This window comes from Chlamydotis macqueenii, chromosome 18, assembly GCF_036417535.1.
Source record: "Chlamydotis macqueenii isolate bChlMac1 chromosome 18, bChlMac1.mat, whole genome shotgun sequence".
Classification (NCBI taxonomy): Eukaryota; Metazoa; Chordata; class Aves; order Otidiformes; family Otididae; genus Chlamydotis; species Chlamydotis macqueenii.
Window position 1 is genome coordinate 1644780 of NC_141573.1, and position 18824 is coordinate 1663603.

The window sequence follows — 18824 nt, forward strand, 5'->3', positions numbered from 1 at the left end:
GTGGGCAGGGGATGCCATTTCTGGGATGCTTTAGGAAGAGGACGAGGTACCCAGAGCCTTGGCAAAGTTACAGGGCTGCTGTGGAGGGAGCGCGGGCAGAGGTGAAAGCTGAACGTGCCGAAATGAAAAATCGGCAAGGGCCTGGTCAGTCTGGAGCCATGCTTGGGGCTGTGCGGCAGGAGAGTTTGGCTCAGGATAAATCTCCCTTCGCTTGGAGCCCAGCCTTCTCTCTTGGGAGCCAGCGCTGCTCAGGGTTAAGCTGTTGCATTTCACTTCCATGAAATCTTGCTTCTCTCTAAATCAGTTAAATTCTCAGGGTTGTTTTTTTCCCCCCAACTTAAAGTTGGGCAGGGAATGGCCGCTGGCGAGACCGCGGGGCGTTGTCCCTGGGAGGGCAGGAGGACGGAGCTGTTTTTAGCAGGCTGCTCTTGGCGCAGGGGGCCTGCCCTCTGCCTGGCACTCTGTAATGGGCTTGCTGGGTTACAACAGGTAGTAAAAGCTTTTAATGACTTCTTATCGCCCCAGCCCTGCTCCGCGGGGAGGGAGCAAGGCTTCGCCCCTGCTGCAGCCCCGTGGGGAACGGGGCGGCTGGCCCGGCGCTCAGCAGCAGAGCCGGGGCTGGCGGGTGGGTTAAACCTCCAGGACAAACTGGTTAATGATGCCAAGCAGCTGTAGGCATCAAGTTCCTTAGCAAAGACAGCTCTAATCTGTGACATCTTTGTCTTGGGCCGTTTCCCTGCGAAGCCCTTGACGTGTTTGCTCATCCTCCAGCTGAGGTTGTGGAGGAGGAGCGCTGGCGGAGGGGAGCAAACCGCACCGGGGCATCCGGGCACGTTTGGGGAGCGAGGCCATTGCTGAAACCGACCTCGGGTGTTTAAAAAAAAAAAAAGAGGCTTTCCCTTATTTTGACAACTGTCTTCTCGCACGTCGTGTTCAGCCACAGTGGTTTTTGCCAGCTGCTCCGGGTTCGGTGGCGGGGAGGCGGCAGGGCTGGTTCTGCAGCAGGATGTTGCTGTAGTTTCTGGAATGTCTTACACCAGTAGCGAACAGCCCGCCTGTCTTCCCTCCCTGGCCCTGCTGATGCCGCAACAGGTTTTTCTCCTTCCTTCACTCTGCTTTAACCTTATGGCCACTTTCTAAAGAAGAACTTGGCTTTCAGCTGGTGTTTTGAGGAGGCTGCTGGTTGGGGAGGGGCCGGTGATGGCGAGGGGTATGAGATGCTGTTGCCTTTCCTAAAAAGGGTTGGGGCTGAGGGTCTTCGATGCCAGGACCTGAAGCCTTTGAGAAGCTGGTTTTGGTCTTCTGCAATGTGTAAGAATGCTGGAATTCAGTGTTATTGTTCTCATCCTTCAGATCTGTCTCGCAGCTCTGCTGACTGGGCTGGGTTTGTTCAGAGTGGTGTTTTATTGGGTTCCTGTGACGGGTTTCTTGCTCCGGCCTCTCCCTCTTCCCAGAGAGCTCCTGGCAGCACTGCAGGCTGGTAGAGTCCCATGAGCGTTCCTGTGCCCACGCAGGTGGGTTTTGGGTGGGATGCTGGGTCCAGGCGCAGTGGAGCACTCGTGTTGAAGCTTTGGCTTTCAGGAGCACGCTTGCTCCTGCCTTTTCCGTATCACTGCCCTTAAGCGCTCCTCTGAGCAAGCGGGAAATCACAGGCGGGATGCTGGTGGGACTGGGAAGGTGGACTGGGCAGGGGAGAGGAGAAAACAAGCTGGCCAGCGCAGGAGTTGATAAACCCATCACGGGCTGCACGTCAGCTCGGCCGTACCTGCCTGCCCGCATGCTTCCATTAACAACATCACTCTTTCCGCTCCCCAGCTGCATGATGTCCTCTCGGCTCTGCCATCATTACGCTAAATAGGATAATGAGGCTTAATCAGCTTCATCTCCTCTACCTCCAGGCTTCATTTTGCTCAGAAATGTCTGTCCGCAGCCAGAGAGCAGCTCCATCGCTCCCGTCGTGCTGGGCGCAGGTCTGCGGCGAGAGCCGGGCTCAGCTGGGACCTGGATGGGCGCTGAGCCTTGTGGGGTCTGGGGCAGCCTTGGGGTCTCCCCTGGGATCGCTGACGGGGGTTTGGGGGTGAGGGAGAGGAGGGCAGATGTTGCAGGAGGACCAGGAGTTAATGTATAACCCAGGGCGAGGGCTGATGGGCCATTACTTGGTTATCGCCAGGAGCCTGCCAATACCTCTCCTGTAAAAGACGATGGGGACGGGGAGCGGGGCTGTAATTCTCTCCTGGAAATACCACCTCGATTGGATTTAAAAATTTTTTTTCTTATCAGCTAGATATACAGGGTTTGTTTTTGTTTTTCTGGGTACAGAGTAAATCAATAAAGCAGCGTGTGACGGACGGGCCGTTCCTCAGATTTAAAACAAATAGCCAAAGTGCCTTTTAAAAGCCTTTCGCCTGGGTTGGCGCGTGCTCCACGGGTGCCAGCGCTGGCACCAGCGCGGGTGAAACCCCTTCCTGGGGTCCGGAGCTTGCCTTCTGTATGCATTTTGAGATATTTTGGGCTGCAATTTGTGGCTGCATAGTGGTTTTCCTGAGCAGGCTGAGCATCTTCACGTGGGATGGATGAGAGCGGAGCGCGCGCGCGTGTGTGGATGTTCGTAGTAGGAGGCTGGATCCCGTTAACTCCCTCAAAACATAATTGCCTTGTGCTCCTGCCCTTTTCTGTTCCTGCAAATCGAGGCTTGCAGGCTTTTTTGGAATATGGCCTGGGATTGGGCATTTGGCACAGTGAATTTTGGGCTATTTTTGGCGAGCACCCCTGGGAAGGATTTGAGAACTTGATAAACAGATACCCGAGGGATGCTCTCCCGTTTAACAACGGCGGTGCCTGTCCCTGGGCTCGGCATGTGCCTCCAGGATGTGTATTTTGCTTTCTAAATTTGTGCAAGTCACGTACGGGGGAAAGCTGAGAATAGCGCGTGGATGGTGATGCTGCGGGAGGGGGAGGAGAGACCATCGTGCCCACGCCGGGCATGGTTGTGTGTTATTTAAAACTGTGATTTCTTTCTCAGGCCTAAACCACAGCTGGAAAGCATCTGTTTTTTTGGGGGGGCACTAGGCAGTGATTCCTAGCACGCACTGGGTGTACCGGGGTAACGAGGCAGGGCCGTCGTTAGTGCCGCGGGTGCGTTTCGAGGCCGTTGGTGATCCTCCCAGCTTGGCACTTGCAGCGTGCGTGCTTCCAGCCGGCGAAGATGGAGAGCTTTTCATGCTGCTCTCCCTTCTGATTCGCGTGGAGCTGGCTTTGAGGGGTTAATTATTTCATGAGGCAGTGAAAATGTGCTGGGTCTTGTCGCTGGTGTTAATTTATAATCAGAATAAAGATTCCTCTTATGCAATTTGCTAATTCCTCTGAGACGTGCCCATCACAAGTTCCCGTTCTTAATGTGCTCTTTCCTGTTCATCTGTGACTCCTAGAAAGTTAATTAGCTGCACATCCTCGTTGCCGTAGTAGGTAGGGGCTGTTTCTGTTGGAGCATTAACCGAGGGACGTGTCTGTGCGTGGGGCATCTGTATTTTCTGGTTTATTAAATTTTTGAGTGTGGGACTGAAATGCTGTCCGGAGACCCAGGCGCCATGGCGTGGGTGACATCTCCCCGAGCTCGCCTTGGCTGCTATGTGTCTTGGGCCCCAAAATCTTGGAACAATACTCAAATAAAGAGGCTCCGGTGCGGTGGTTTTGGTGGTCTGGGGCGTGCAAAGTGAATCTGCCCCTTTTTGACATGCAGGCTGTGTTCGGTCTCTCCTGGTCCGTGATCCCGTCTCCCGCTGCCCGCGAAGCCTTCCCGCGCCTCGGCATTGCCCTCCCGGCCAGAGCTGGGCTGGCATGGGGATGCCGGGAAGCGGGAAGGGGCAGACCGGCGAAGGCACGATTGCAAGGCAGCCCCTCAGGAGGCAGACAGCCCCGCTGCCGTCGCTGCCGTTTCCGACCCCTCGGCAGATCGGAGCGGCACCGAATCCGGCTGGAATCGGTGTTCCGCTTCTGCAGGGGCTGCCTTTGCCTTGCAGGGAGGTGAGGATGGAGCAGAGGGGCTCGGGTGATGTGGGCTTGTGTGAGCCGCAGCTTGACTCCTGCATTCCTGGTTTGCTCTGATTTCCTTTGCCTGGGGGAAAATAAATATCAGCCCTTCTGTTTGTTTGGTTTGGGTGTTTTTGAGGCGTTCTGGCTCTTTTCCACTGGCTCTGGAAGGAAGGAAGGATCTCGCTGTGACTGAGGAAGGGAAACCTTTTCTGGGAGCCTCGTCAGGGAGCATGACAAAGCCTTCTGCTGGGAAAGGTCCTTCCCCTCCCACTCTAAATAAATAATACCTGGGCGTGAGTTTTATTAACTTCCCAAATAAACCCAGCTCATCCCTGAGGCCAGCTGCAGAAGGCTATGGATTTATGGATCCCTCGTGTCCTGTCCCAGGCGGGTGGCAAGCGCAGGATTTCAAACCTGGTGCTGACCACACAGCCCACCCATGGGATCCTCTGGAAGTCTCCCGTGGGAGTCCCGCTTCTCCAGGCCGGCACCCAGGAACCCCTGAAGGCTTCTTTGAAATCTGTCTGCCCGTGTGATCTGTGAAGAGGCTGCCTGCCTCCCGCCCGCGTGCGGTGGTTTTAGTGATTGAAATCCCATTGTTACTAGATAGGGTGAAATTATTTGGGGAAAAAAAAAGCACAAAGTTATAATCATACTAATTTTTAGAAAAGCATTTTGTTTTATTAATGGAAGTAAAGAGTTGTTTACTTCCAGAGTGCAATTTGTCAGCTGCTCTTAATTATAATTCTGTCTTACTCTGCATTAAGCATTTCAAAAAGCCATTCCCTTTGGAGCCCCAAACCCAGAGCTGAAGAGCAGAGATGTTTTGAATCCAGGTCAGGGCTGGATTCCCCTCCCACCCTCGCAGGGTTTCTGGGGACGATCGCTGACCGCGCTGGCGGCGGATGAGATCGGAGCGGTTTGTCAGCACATGCGGTGACGGCAGGCTTGCGCGGAGAGCGAGGAGGTGACAAAAGTCCCGCTGTAAAAAAGCGTGGACTGAGAAAACCTGGCTTAATTCTTCATTCAATGAGCTCCTGCCATCGCTGCTCTGGATACGCGTTTCTCCACGCTTCCCCTCTCTGTCAGGTACCTGTGCCCACCATAAACACCTGTTTCCCCACTGGTCACCTTGAGCAGGTGTTACTGGTAATAAGCTGGTAATGTGTAACGCAGGGCTTTTCTCTCCTCTGTGGCTCGGCCTTTGCTGATTGAATTTCAATTAGTGTCTCGGAGTTATAAAAGAAGGTACATTTTCCAGAAGGAAGAGTGCACTGGAACACCGCATCTCCCCCATACCAGCCAGATGCGTTGCAGTTGGGGCATTCTGCTGGATCCTGGGCAGCGTCTGACCTTTTTGCTGATTGAAGTTGAGCACTCTTTTTGTTTGGTTTTTTTTTCTTAAGTTTTGCTCCTGGAATAAGCAGAAAGCAGGCAGCAAGCTCCTGGGGGAGAGCAGGGTGTGGGCGTGGGGCTCATGGCTGGGTGTGGACCGGAGGGGATGTGGGTGCTGGGAGCACCCCGGGGTTGCACCTGTGCTTCGGGTCGGACGGGCTCTGCTGGTGGGAGCCTCCTGGGCTCTGAAAGCTGATGGTGATGCTCGAGAAACTTCAGGCTCAGTTCCTTGCTGCCGTAATGCTCTGCATCCCGCATCCAGGTGGGCTTGGGGAAGGAGTGGGGAGTTGTCTGCCTGCCTTTCCTGTGACCATGGTGCCAGTTGGTGAGGACGAGCCGGCTGCCCCGAGACCCTCGCTGGTAAGACTCGCTGCTGCAGCATCCACGCTCTTGCTCTGAAGACCTGAACGAGGCCGCGCTTATCCGCAGGCACGCGGAGTGCGATGGTGGTTCCTCAGCTGTTCTCTGATCTTACAATCTGCCTTTGAATTTGCTCGTAGCATAACCCCAAATTAATGCCTCCACTGAAAAGTAAACCTGCCATTAAAGTGACAGCGAAGCAGCGAGCAAGGTTGCAGTTGGTTGGGTGGTGAATGTCAGGGAGAGGAAGTCTGCGTTCATGGAGATCACAGAAAATATACGTGCACGGATCTGTAACTGCAGCACAGCGCCAGCCTGCTCTCAGGGTAAACTCTGACTCACCCAGCCTATCTTGACACGCCGCCCGCTCTGAAGACGTCTGTTCTGTGCCTCCCGTGTGCGTGTGTCCCCGGGGAGGACGGCTCCCTCCGTGCGGATGGGTGAGCGGCTGCCTGGCGATGCTCGTTGACCGCCCCGATGCTCGGTGACCGCCCTTTGGTGCCAACAGCTCCGCGGGGCGCTGGCCGCACGCTGCCTCACAGGTTGTAGGTGGCCGCTGGTGAGCGATGTAAACCAGACGTTTACTCTTAATCCAGTGGAATATTGTATTATATACTGTATTGTATGTATATTATTGATAGGCTAGTGACCGTGCCGGAGAATGGCATGCTGCTGGGTAATTGGGGAAAAAAAAATCTTCCCTTCCGCTCAGCCCAGTTGAGGCTTGGTGTTTGGACGCCGTGGGTCACCCACTCGATGCCCTGCACGCGCGGCCGTGGGGCGACGTGCCCTCCGGCTGTGCCGGTCCCAGGGGGATGCATTTGGGGTGTGACGATCCGCGGTGTGTTTTCCTATCTGCCTCTGTCGTGCTGTAATTATCGATGAGGTGGTGAAAGCGATGTGACTTTAATCTGCTGTCCGCAGGCTTCGGAGCTAACGCGAACTGAAAAACTGCCTGTGTGAGTCCTCTCTCGGAGTGCCAGGCTGTTTGCAGGCTGGGGAAGGCGTCTGGCTGCTGGTTTGCATCTCGTACGTGGTTTTTTTAGGGCCTGTCAAGACTTTGTAGGTGAGGTACATACCACACAAAAATAAATGCCAGGAGGGCTGGTTTCAGAGCTGGATTTCTGGACTTCAGGCTCTATCGGTCAGAGTCTGGCGCCCAGACGAGTTGCCCGTGAAAGTTTAGGATGGGCTGTGCCCGTGGGGCTGGTTGGAGGGGAACCAGCCCCTTCCCCAGCTCAAAATCCAGCTGTGCCCCGTAGGACAGTCTGAGACTTACCGTCCTGAGCTTCCGAAGGAAGGGAAATGGGTTAGCTGCTCGGTGGTGGTAATCAGGAACTGCCTCGTCCCTTATTACGCCTCTTTTTTTTTTTTCTGTGATGAATTAACAAATTAATTGCACTAGCTGAGGAGGTGAAGGCTTCTCCTGCGGATTCACTGCGCCGTGCTTCGGGAAGGTGTCTGGGGCTCCCCTGGCTCCTGCAGACGAGCAGAGCAGTTGGGCTTTGGTGCTGTTTTTGGTAATTATGGGATGTGTGAGACGTGAAAAGGAGAAAAAGAGCGGAAAGCGTGGCCCTGGGAGTGAGCGGGCTGTGGGCTGGGTCCCCGGGGGCTGCGGTGCTGGGTGGGGGGGTGCAGGGAGAAGGGGTTGTGCCCCAGCGGTGCTGTGGGGCCCGGTGCACATCCGCATCCCTAATTGCGGGTCGAAAGGAAGTCGTGTTTTACCCTAATGCGATTAGGCAGCGCTGGCACGGCGTGGCTCGTCATTTGAGGGGTGATGGATGGTGGCTGAGCCCCGCTGCATCCCGCCAGCCTCCGAGGAGCCCTCGCCGTTCCCGTCCCAGGGCTCCTGACATCCCACCCCGCAGCCGCCGCCCGCTTTGTTCGCCCTTTTTCCCCGTTAATTCAGCCTGCGCTGATAGCAAATCATTACTGAGGAGTGTATTGTGTAAAAATGAGCTGTTAATTGAAGTTTTGTTTGCTTTTTTCTCTTAGCCTTGCAAAAAGCCTTGCATAATAGAGCACTGTAAAAATACATGTTGCCACGCTGCAAATATACAAGGTGAGAAGGGGGCAGGGAGAGAGAAAAGAGGCGAAGCTGCTCTCCATTAGACTTTAATAAGCATGTGGAGAAAAAGCTCTCGTTAATCCCATCTGAGGCTTAAAGGTTTATTGCCAGCAATTAAAATCTCATATTGTCGTGCTGACTCGATGCCACAAACCTCTCTGCCACGTCCTGCTGAGCGAGCCGCGGGCGTCGGGGTGCTGGTGATGTGCAGGGCAGCCCTTGGGAAAATATCCCTTAGGATCTGGCTGTCAGCTTGGCTGTAACAGGCGAGTTTCCTCCCAGCAAACAACTGGAAGCGTTCATGCATCCTAACTGGTTTTGGTGGGCAGCACTTGTCTGCTCGAAAGCTCTGCCTGGAGCAGCCCGTCCTTTTGAAAAATAAATTTGCTGGTTGTGTTTTGAGGTTTCTCCAGGCTTCCTGGCGGAGAGGAGGTTGGTGACACGAAGCCTGTCTCCTGCTGTTGCAGAGATAGCTTTTGTTTGTTTAACAAGTTGTTTGTTTTTTGGGGGTTTGTTTGGTTTTTTTTTTGTGGTGGTTTTTTTTTTTTTTTTTTGCAAGGTTGCATGGCAGAAAGGAGCAAAAATATTCCTGTGCTTTTGTTTTTCTAATGGCAAAGGTTACAAAAACGACCTCCTCTCTGCCATATAAAACATCAGCGTTGCAAAACATCCCGTTTTGTAACAAACCTCCTGGGTTTCCCGGGGAGCCTGGGAATTTTGCGCGTGTTCCCTCCTCCCGGGCAGCGCGCACCCGGGGGCTGCTGCCTTCCCAGACCGGGTGCCAGCAACATTCCTGCTGTGTTTTTCCTCCCTCCTGGAAAGGCCGAAGCCCCGAACGTGCCAAGGAGAAAAATCTGTACGTTTGTTTTTAATAAGAACGTTGCTTTTCCCAAAAGATGGGTTGGCCTGTGCCTGGTTCCTCGCGCGGCTCTCGGAGGGTCTGGTGCCGGCGACGCGTGCCGGCTCCTCGGCAGCGATGCTCTCGAGGGTCCATCCTGCGGGATGCTTTCCTCTCGTTCCTGTTGGGAGAGCAAATTTGGTTTATTTGAGGATTTTGGGTGGATTTTCATGAACTTACCTTCCTCCCTCCCCAGGGTTCCTGGATTTAGTGTCTCTGGATGTTCTCCGTGCTGTAAGCTGGTGAGAGCACTCGGGTTTCGGCACTGCCAAGGGTCTCCGCTTGGCTGCTGTCGCACGAGGCAGCTCCCAGGGGAGCCCCCGCAACTCGGAATGCTGCGGGGTCACCCCGGCTGTCCCCACGCTCCTGGTGACACGCGAGGGAGGTGATTTATTCCTCCTGCCCCCGCAGCTCGTCAGCAGAGGCCGGCCATTAAAGCCGCTGTTTGCAATTTTCAAGAATTATGAGTTATCGAAGTGGCTGATAATTAGCAGTGAATAAAATGCACTTGCAGTAATATTACATTAGTTACAGATAAACTGATACCAGCCTGCCTTAATGCTCGCTTGCGCTTCCCTGTTTGCGGTTATTAGGGGAGGCTCTGGTGTCGTGTTGCTGCCAGCTGCGCTGTCAGGATGAGAACGGCCTCTCAGCCTGATGTGATCTGCTTGTGAGACGCTGCCGGAGCAGATCTGCTGTGAAAACGCTGAAATTTTTTTGTCTACGGATGTACCTTTCCTTCCCAGTTCCCGCTGCAGCGCTGCCGCAGCTACGAGCCTCCCGCTGCGGGCGGGGCTGGGGGAGGACGCGGGGCTGGAGGAGCCGGGTGGAAGATGCTCGGCACGGGAAGCGGGGAGCCCACGGGCCTCCCCCCGTGCCCGCTCCTGCGGCTCCGGAAAAGTATCGGTGGTACTGGCGCTGGCAGTGGGATTGGCGTGGGGGCTGCGGCACCCAGCGTGTTGCGGGATCGGGCCCTCGGGATCTGTTCCTCCTTGGGAAACTGGGTTTCATAGGATGCTCTTGCGTTAAGTGATTGCCAGGTTGGTTGTTCGGTTTCTAGGCTGAAACTGTGCCTTCGCCCAGGGTCGCCCCGCTCCCGCCTGGCCCTGAGCGAGCCGGTGCCGGCCAATTTCCTTGCTGGTGCGGGAAGCGATCCTGACCCAACGCAGCGCTCCGCTCCGGAGCCGCCGCTGCCGGCACTGCGGGGGACAGGGATGTCCTTGAGATCTGGCTGTTGGGATGAGGGCTTGGGTTGGATTTGTGAGCCTCAAGGGCTGATGTCCACCAGCTTGTGTGATGCTTCCCGTGTGCTAGTCTTCTCCATTCGCCACCTTCGCTGGTGCGGTTCCTCTTTTCCTGCCGCCGCACGTGGCAGCGCTTTGAGGCTTCAGATCTGATCACGGCCTAGGGTTGCACGAGCTGTGGTTTAGGTTTTATGAAACTTCAGGCAGCTGAGCTCCAGAGGGAAAATGGAAGACATCCATTTTGCAATGTGATAGGCAGCGCTGACCTGGCTCTCGTTAGCAAGCCCAGGAAGAATTGGCATTAAAACGCCTTTGTCTGCCCTGCCCATTCCTGCTGCTCTGTTGTGAGCAATCTCCAAATTAAAATGCAAACTGAGATGTACCTGAAACGCTTGGAGACCCTTAAACCTTCAAATGAAAATGGATTTGGCTTTCCATCTTCGTTACGCGGGGTTTTGTTGATGTTGGGGTTACTCTGGCAGCTGGACTGCAGCGGTGATTTGGGCCGTACGGGGTGTCCCTGGGTTTGTTCCCGATTTACAGAGGCTGAGGCTGTCTGATAAAAGGGGTTTGGGTGCTGCTGGTGGGACCTGGGTGCCACTCTGCGCAGCGGGACCGGGCTGTGCTGGGGCACGGGGCTGCCAGGCACCGTGGGAATGGAAATCAGGGCGATGTACTTGTGTCCCAGAGCTGCAGACCGGGTGCTGTTAGTCGTAAATGTGACTGTGCCCACTTCAGCGCTGAGGGGCCTTTTTTTATTGCGTGGATTATTTAAGGCTGCACTTGAGTTGTTGACCGCAGTATTTTGAGTGCAAGGTTCCCAGTGATCCTGGCTTTGGGAGGAGCTGCAATTCAAGTCCTCTTAAATGCCTGCCTGCTCTCCTCTTCCCTTCACCCAGCCCTTCGTGCTGGGTCAATCTTGACCAAAACCACGTTTCCCCTCCACACCGCCCAGAAGAGGTGCCACAGAACGGTTTGTGTTGGAAGGGACCTTAAAGCTCATCCCATCCAACCCCCTGCCATGGGCAGGGACACCTTCCACTGCACCAGGTCGCTCAGAGCCGCATCCAGCCCGGCCTTGGACACTTCCAGGGAGGGGCATCCACCACCTCTCTGAGCAGCCTGTGCCAGCGCCTCACCACCCTCGATGTGTTGTTTCAAATAACGAAGAACCAGCCTGCCGTTCTACGTGCCCTGATAACAGAGTGCTTTCCAAGGGAGCTCTCTTCCTAGTCAATCCCGTTCCGTGTTTTTAACGTAAATCCGTTATCTGCCGCAGAAAAGCCGGGCGCTCGCCGCTTTGTCGCTGCGCAGCCTTTGTCTCCGTCCCCAGAGGCGCCGGGCTCTGTGCAGAAGCAGCGAGGCCAGCGAGCCCGTTGGGGACACGGGGCGCGCGGAGACCCGCTGTGTCCGTCCCCGCGCGTGGGGCAGCTGCGGCCGTGGGCTGGGGATGTGCAGCATCTCCCCTTCCTCTCCTTGCTCCCCACCCCTATTTCCTCTCTTGTATCACTTTCTAGTCTCTGATCTGTTATCGCTTTCTCTCTTTTAATAAGTGTGAAACGGGGGCCTCTGGGCACCATCAAAGCGTGGCTTGTTATTGTCTCCTATTGTCTCTGTGCTAGTTCCTGGGCAAGCTAGGAACACTTTTTTTTTTTCTTTTTAATAAGGTAGTAAAATTTATCCTATTCCGCTTTCCTGGTGAGGTGCTTTCTGCTGTTAGCTGATGGGTTTTGGTCTCTGTTTGCTGTGGCTTTGCAGCGCCTGGTCCAGGGCATTTGCTGGGTTCAAACCAGTAAGATATTGCGTGGGAAGAGCGGCGTCACCGACATTCCGACAACCGCACCTCCCAGTTGGGTACCGACTGAGCTAGCTAAAGCCAGACCATCAGGTTTTGTGGTCGTGGTTTCTTTATTATTTTATTCTCCTTCATTGCTCAGGTGGGGAAAAGCAGATTATTTCTTAAAGGTGTCACTTGCTCTTCATTTCTTTGTAAAATTGGTTTTGATTCATTTAGCAACTTGTGTGAGACGTCGGCTGGGCAGTGGGATGCGATCTGAAATCCTTGCTCTGTCCGAAAGCAAGCAGCTGCCTCCTCCTGGCCCTCTCACCCCTTGGCCCTGCAGTACCAGGGTGATGGCCGCGCCGCCTGGGATGCTAGCTGGAGAGGGACACGTTTCCAAAAAAAAAAAAAATAATTCAGCATTGCTGCAGCTCTTGGGTAACAAAAGCAGGATCTGCGTTTAGGTGGGTGCTGCCTGGAGTGGGGTTCTCTTCTTCTCACTCGAAGGACACCTATTTTTTTTTTGTCCGTTTTTACGTGGGGCTGTGACAATCTGATGACCTTCCCATTGCCGCTCTGCGAGCAGAGCCCAGTGCGATAGGGACTCCCCTGTCCCAGAATAGTTTTCTTCCAAGCTCCACAGGTCTTCCTGTCCAAGTCTCTCCTTGTATAAGGCTTTCTGAAATAATCAGCCCCCGTGGTTATTTCAGTTAACGCTAATTAGTGGCATCAACTAATTAATGTGGGTTCGCTTTCCTCTTCTCTCTCTAACGCTTTTTTAGCCCACTGACACATTCCAATTAAGGGACTCATGCAGGGACCGGACCGAAATGACTCAGAGCAATCGCAGTTGGAATAAATCGTCTGCTTTACTGAAGGTCACCGATATTTTTCCAAATCGCCGGCATTGCGTATTGGTGCCTGCCAACGCGGAGGTGACCTGACCTTACAAGAACCATCGAAACATCTTCGAGTTGCGGTGCGAGCAGGTTTGCGGGTGCCACGTCAGTAAGCGTTTGACGTGCTGGGAACGGTGGGAGAAAACAGCCGTGGGAGGCTTCTCCTCATCAGCGCGGCAGACCTTGAGGCGAGCGGTCGTGACCGTGCAGGGACCTTGCTTGTTTGCATCCGTAGCCGTGCGGCGGTAATAGGGGGCGTACGCTGAACGTTGCCCGCCTGCTCACGCTCGCACAAGTGATTTATTTTCCCTTTGGTTGGGTCATTGTAACTTGCAGAGTCCTGCGGGCTCCGGCCGTGCCCTGGGCTCGCTTCCCTGCCTCTGCTGACAAGACCCAGTTGAGAAGCAGCTATCTTTGTAGGCTTTATCACCACCGGCTTTGTGGCTTTTCCCCAGCCCAAAGCTGCTGCTGCGCTGTTTGTAGCTCATTTAACAAAACGCTGGTAGGAGCCATGTGGAAGGAGAGCCTTCAGCTCTGTAAAACCGGTGTTCCCCAAGTCCGAGGCCAGAGCAACAGCAAGTGGGAGGCAGCTGGCGGCTGGAGCAGGGCTGGAGAGCCCCGTGCTGACACTTGCAGCTCCTTCCTGTGCCCCTGAAGGGTTGGGGCTTTACTTCTGCAGCTTCAAATTCCCATCTTCGCTTCTCCTCAGGTTGGTGTTTCCCGGAAAGTGATGCTATTTGCTTTCCAGAGGTGAAAACTGCTGGATGCGCCAGCAGCGGGGCGAGCCCGTGAGCTTCCGTTCTCGGTCTCTTCCTGCCTTATCCAACTCAGGTCACGGTGCTGAAGTTCCCTGTGTCATGCCACCCAGATTTTGCTGGAAAATGCTTGTGTTTCTACCTCCTGTTCCAGCCACTGCTCACGTGCTGAGGCGCAGAGCGGCTGGTGTCTCCCGTGCCAGGTGGGGTGGCGTGGGGCTCTCTCCTCCCAGCGGGATTTCAATGGGAGCGTCAGTACCTCTTGTAACGGCTGGGTTAATGGAGGTGAAAGCACCCTGATTAAACTGCAATAGAGAGCAGATAGAAAATATGTGATTAGGATTAATAGCGCCGGTCAGACTGTATTATGCAAATGAGGGGAGAATAGACAATTTAGTTATTCATCTTTAACCTTTATTTTTGTTTAAGGTGACCTTACCTATCGAGTCTCTCATTACAGTCCCAGCGTATGTTCGTTTATTCCCCTGCCGTCCGTCCACAGCGCGTACTGTGCTCCTGGGTTGGACATCCTTCCTTGCGGATGCTCCCGGGGGCTGGTTCCCAGCCCTGCCAGGAGGTGGGGGCTGGCGGTCCTGCTCCCCGTGGTTTGGGTAGAGCAGGTTACACCGGGTCGTACAGCCACCGCTGTGGGATGTGTTCCCTTCTCTCAGCTGCCCGTTCTCCCTCGAAGCCCCGGTTTCCCATCGGTTTGCGGCTGTCTCTGGGTGGCTTCGAGCAGCCTGTGGGCATCCAGAGACGCAGACCTTCCTGCTGTGTGCCCAGCACCACGGGGGAAAGCCAGTACCGCTGCCAGGCTGTTTTTGGCCGATGCAGATATAGGCTCTGGCGCATCCTCGAGCCGCAGCTGGTTTTTGCGAGCTGAGTCCAGGTTGGCAGGAGCTGCTCGTGGGAGCAGCGTGGTCCCTCTTGCCAGGGGGTGTCTGCTTCCATTCCCTGCAGACTTTATGCATAACTGGATGGTATTGGGTTTGGCCGTCCCTCTCTGCTTTCCGGAGGTTACAAACGGGGTAGGAATATATTCCAAGTGAGCCTGAAGTTTTGTCGGGCTGTCTGGGTGAGTCCCGCTGGAATAACACTGGGTGTGTGTGAATGTAGTGTCACGTTTGATGCTCAGATGGGTTCAGTTTTGAACAAACTGTTTCCCTTGCGAGCTCAGTGGTACCCTACTGCAAACTGAACTTCTACAGAGGTCCGCCCAGCAGCTGCACCATCTGTGAGCAGCTCGGCAGCGCTGACAGCCGTGAAGGTCCCTCCGTGTCTGCTGCTCTCCTCCAGGTCGACTTTGGAGGGAGTTGCATTTATGGAATTGCATTTCTTTGTGGAATTGCGTTTCTTGCTGTTAATGCACGTGAATTTTGGCTTTCCTTCTTTAGCCCTGTGCTGCTTGGCCCACAGCTGCTGTTAACCATGTCCTTGATGTTTCTGCTGGAAGTGCACGTTTAAATCCAAACAGCTTGGTGGTCTGGTAAAGTGAGAGGGGAACCCAAAAGACACATCTCCATGCAGCCGTGAGGAGCTGCTGTGACAAATGCCCTGATCCACTTCCCAACCACGCAGATGCCAGAGCGGTCCCCAAGGATGGGGCTGGGAGAAGGCTGATGGGAAGATGTGGAAGAAAAACCTTATGTTTCTGCCTTGCCTTGCAGGGTTTCAGCGGACCTCCCCATGCAGCGTTCGCCTTGAGCTGCGACCAACGAGCGGTGAAAGAAAAATACGAGCACGAACCTGCCCATCACCTGGACTACGAGAGCGAGCTGTCCATCCGGATAGGTAGAGCTGGGCTCCATCCAGGCAAGCATCCTGTCATATACCAACCGCAGAGTGTACGGGGAAACTGCCCCTGTTAAACTGGCACCCAGACCGTCACGTATGTGATTGAAATTGGATTGGTTTTGACATGTGCGTGCAAAGTGCACCCTCTCTTCCCTCTCTGGGTCTGTCTGCTGGCTCTTCTTCCAAGAATCATTACTTCTGTTTCTACTTCAGTTCTCAAAACCACTTGCACGTCTGTCTGTGCCTATGAATTATTGATAATGCGATATTTCATTCACCAGGGAAATGAAATCATCAGCTTAGCTCCAGAGAAGTTTATTTTCAGCGTGGGCGCAGCGAGTGCTAACCCTGCCCTTGCCGAGTTATGCCATGTTGAAGGTGCCCCGCGACGCTGGCCCTCGGTGGCCCTCCCTAATTATAGATGAGGGCTGGCAGTCGTGCTATCACTCCTTGTTTTGGAGGTTAATAGAATTGTAGCTGCCAAAGTGCGGAATCAAGTGCCTTGTTGGCAGCTATTTCCTCCTTAAATAGATTTGAAAGAAGGAATTTTTTTAGTCAAGGTGATGGAACCTCTTCAGGCTTCCCCAGTCCCGGGGTGTGTGATGGGATGGGTGGTCATCACCCTTACACACTGTATGTCAATTTTCTTCTCCGCTTCTCAACAGCAACTTTTCAGTAGACAAAGAAAATGTAATGTAGTGAATGAATCCTACTGCTGCTCTGCTTTTTGTTGGTTGGAGAGGAGCTGGAATAGTGGTTTACAGTATCTTGAGTACAATTGGGAGCAGATTGAGATGGAAAAATGATCCTTCTTTTTGCAAAGAATAGTGCCAGCCTCTTAAATCAGCCTCCCTTATTTAACTGCATAGCTTAATTGCATGTTTCATAAAGTGTGTCAAATCCACAGGGTTTTTCAGGACTTGAAACACTGGCTTGGATTTTTCCAAGGGATGGAAGGAAGTTTTGTGCTGGACTCCATGGGCTTTGGGTCCTGGATGTCTTTTAGCTGCTGGGGCAAGCGCGAGCTTGAACACTGCTCTAGCATCGCAGGCTGTAAGGCTGTTGAGAGGTTTTTGATATTTTTGTAAGGTGGAAACTTTACATCCCAGGTGCAGTTTAATTTTATTCTGCAAGAAAAAAAATGTAGGCAACCTTGCAATTTTCAGAGCCTTGAGCTGCTGAGGTTTTATGTTTTCATCTTTTCTTGGTTGCAAGCAACAACAGTGCAAATGGTTTTGAGAACAGAAAATTTCCATTAGACTTTGTTGTTTTTCCTGTCTCTGGGGAAATGGTATTAAGAATCTACAATACATTAATTCTTTTATTGTTTCTAGCTTTTTTTTTTCTTACTGAAATGAACTCGGTATTTTCACAAGTTACCTCAAGCCTTCCAAGAAAGCAGCTTTCCCCAGCTCTGGTACGGCTTGGCTGCGCTCTGGGGAACGCTCTGGGAACATAACGCGTGTTTTCAAAGTCTAATGGGTACTAACTGGAATATTTCAGACTTAATCACTGTTAAATCATTGACTCTTCCTTCATATTTACGTGTTTTAACATCACTAAAGCTATGAAAACAAAACAAAAAAAATCCCAAAGCGCACCGCTGCCTTGTTTTGCAGTTGTCTTTGCTGCCTGGGGGCGGTGGTGAGGAGCAGGGGGGCTGGTGTGGGGATGGCTGGAGAACGCGTGAACGCGCAGCTCTCGGGACCCTGCGTACCTCAGGTCTTTCCAGTCAGAGATGTGAACGCGTATTTAACGTGGCTGCGGGAGAGGCTGGGAGCAGAGGCGGCTGCGTGGTCACGCTCGGGTGGAGGGATCCGCGTAGCCACACTAAGCAAGAGAGGAGGTTTATTTTAGGTAGAACGGGCGATGGAGGAAATACTGTAGTTAGACCTATCCCTCATCTACTCTGTTGGGAGAGAAAGTTCTTATTCTGCTTTTTCTCCCCAGTCAGCAGCGTGTTGGGGTGCCTCTGTCTCCATCATCCCAAATCCCTCGGTTTCTCATCACTTGCCAGTTGTTTGTAGGGAGTGAGGCGGTGGGTACCACCCAGGTGGAGCTGAGCGCTCCTCTCCTCTCCAGCCCACTGCCGCTCTGCGATCCCAGCCATCGATGCTGAACTGAAACGAGGGTTTTACGGGAGTTGCGAACAGCTGGCTGCCTCGTGGACGCGTGAAGCAAGGCACCCGTATCCGTGTGAGATGGAGTATGGGTGGAGTTGGTATGAATTGCAGTGAGAAATCTGTGTCTAGACTCGGTACTTGACGAGTGGGATAATCACTAGGCTTTAATTACTACCAACGAAAGGGAACCCAGCCTTGTCTTTAATAGATCTGGGTAGGCAGGGGATGTAAGTGGTATTTCTCTGCCGCCCTTGGAAAAAGGTTGGAATAAAGCTGAGGAGGGTTGGTTTGTTCCTCTGAGTGCTGTGGAGGGACCTGGTGGGCTGTGCCCATCCACCACAGGGGTATGGGCTGCCCTGCTCCCCAGACCTCCCCCTGCAGCCCTGGGGTGCAGGGCAGGAAAACCGGAGGAAATAGTTTTGACAGGGTTCACCGCAGGCTGCGGGGCCGGGAGGCCAGGTTTGACCCCTGCAATTGCAGCTGCGTGCGCGGTGTTCTTGGGTAGTTCTCAGAAAGGATTTACATAGAGCATCGCACCTTGAAACCCGAGCTGTGACTCATGCTCCTGCAAAAACTGTATATTGAACAGTGGGGCATGTTGATGCTTTATTGCGTCCTGGCGCTGAATGATTCACGTCGCTCCACATCAGATTGCAGAGCGGGAGGGCAAGGATGCTCCCAGCAGCCTCCTCCGCTCCCGCTTGAACATCCTCGCTCCCGTGTTGCAGGTGGAAGATTTTTTTTTTGTCTGAGGAGATGCTTTCTGGGTGCGCTGGGGCAGAGGAGTTTACAGCAACGTGGCTGTGCTCAGGGTAAAATGCCAAATATAATTTTGGTGCTCAGCTGGGAGCATCCTTGGTGGTTGGCACAGCTCCGGCGCTGGGGAGTTAAGAGCAGTAGTAGTCCCTGAGCTGGCTGCTGACGTACCTGGCTCACCAGCAGCATCTCTGCTCGCCCGTTGTCCATCCCAGACGCATGGATGTCTGCGCCAAGGGGATGTGATGTGAGAAGGTTTCTTTTAGGTCAAAAGGATGATGGAGGAAATAAATAGTTAGACCTATCTCTCGTCTACTCTGTTGGGAGAAAAAGTTCTTATTCTGCTTTTCCCCCAAGTCAGCAGCATGTTGGGGTGCCTCTGTTCTTCCCCATCATCCCAAATCCCTCAGTTTCTCATCACTTGCAAGTCGTTTGTAGGGAGTGAGGAGGCGGGTACCACCCAGGCGGGGCCCTGCCCTGGCATCGCGCCGCCAGCGCAGTCAGTCACTCGTTATGAAGGTGAATCGGGGTTCGTTGTAGTGGTGTGATTGACGCGTGGTGAGGTGTGATTTAGGAAACAGCACTGTGGTGTTCCTGTGTAAACGTTCAGTGAGTAAATCCACGTGGGTTTAGTAATTGGAAAAAGATACTGGTGTTTGAAGTGGTGTACTTAAGAAATGAAATTTCATTAAACTTGTTACTGAAATGAGCTATGGGATT

The 18824-nt window shown here is 53.5% G+C and overlaps 1 protein-coding gene across 2 annotated transcripts in view; it reads left to right on the forward strand.

The window, feature by feature from the left end:
- Window positions 1–18824, forward strand: part of SLC39A11 (solute carrier family 39 member 11) — a 95212-nt gene that overhangs the window by 18408 nt on the left and 57980 nt on the right. For both annotated transcript variants that reach the window (XM_086762278.1, XM_086762279.1), the window contains exon 5: window positions 15099–15243. In XM_086762278.1, coding sequence (XP_086618404.1) covers window positions 15099–15243 — 145 coding nt within the window. The remainder of the gene's footprint in view (window positions 1–15098; window positions 15244–18824) is intronic.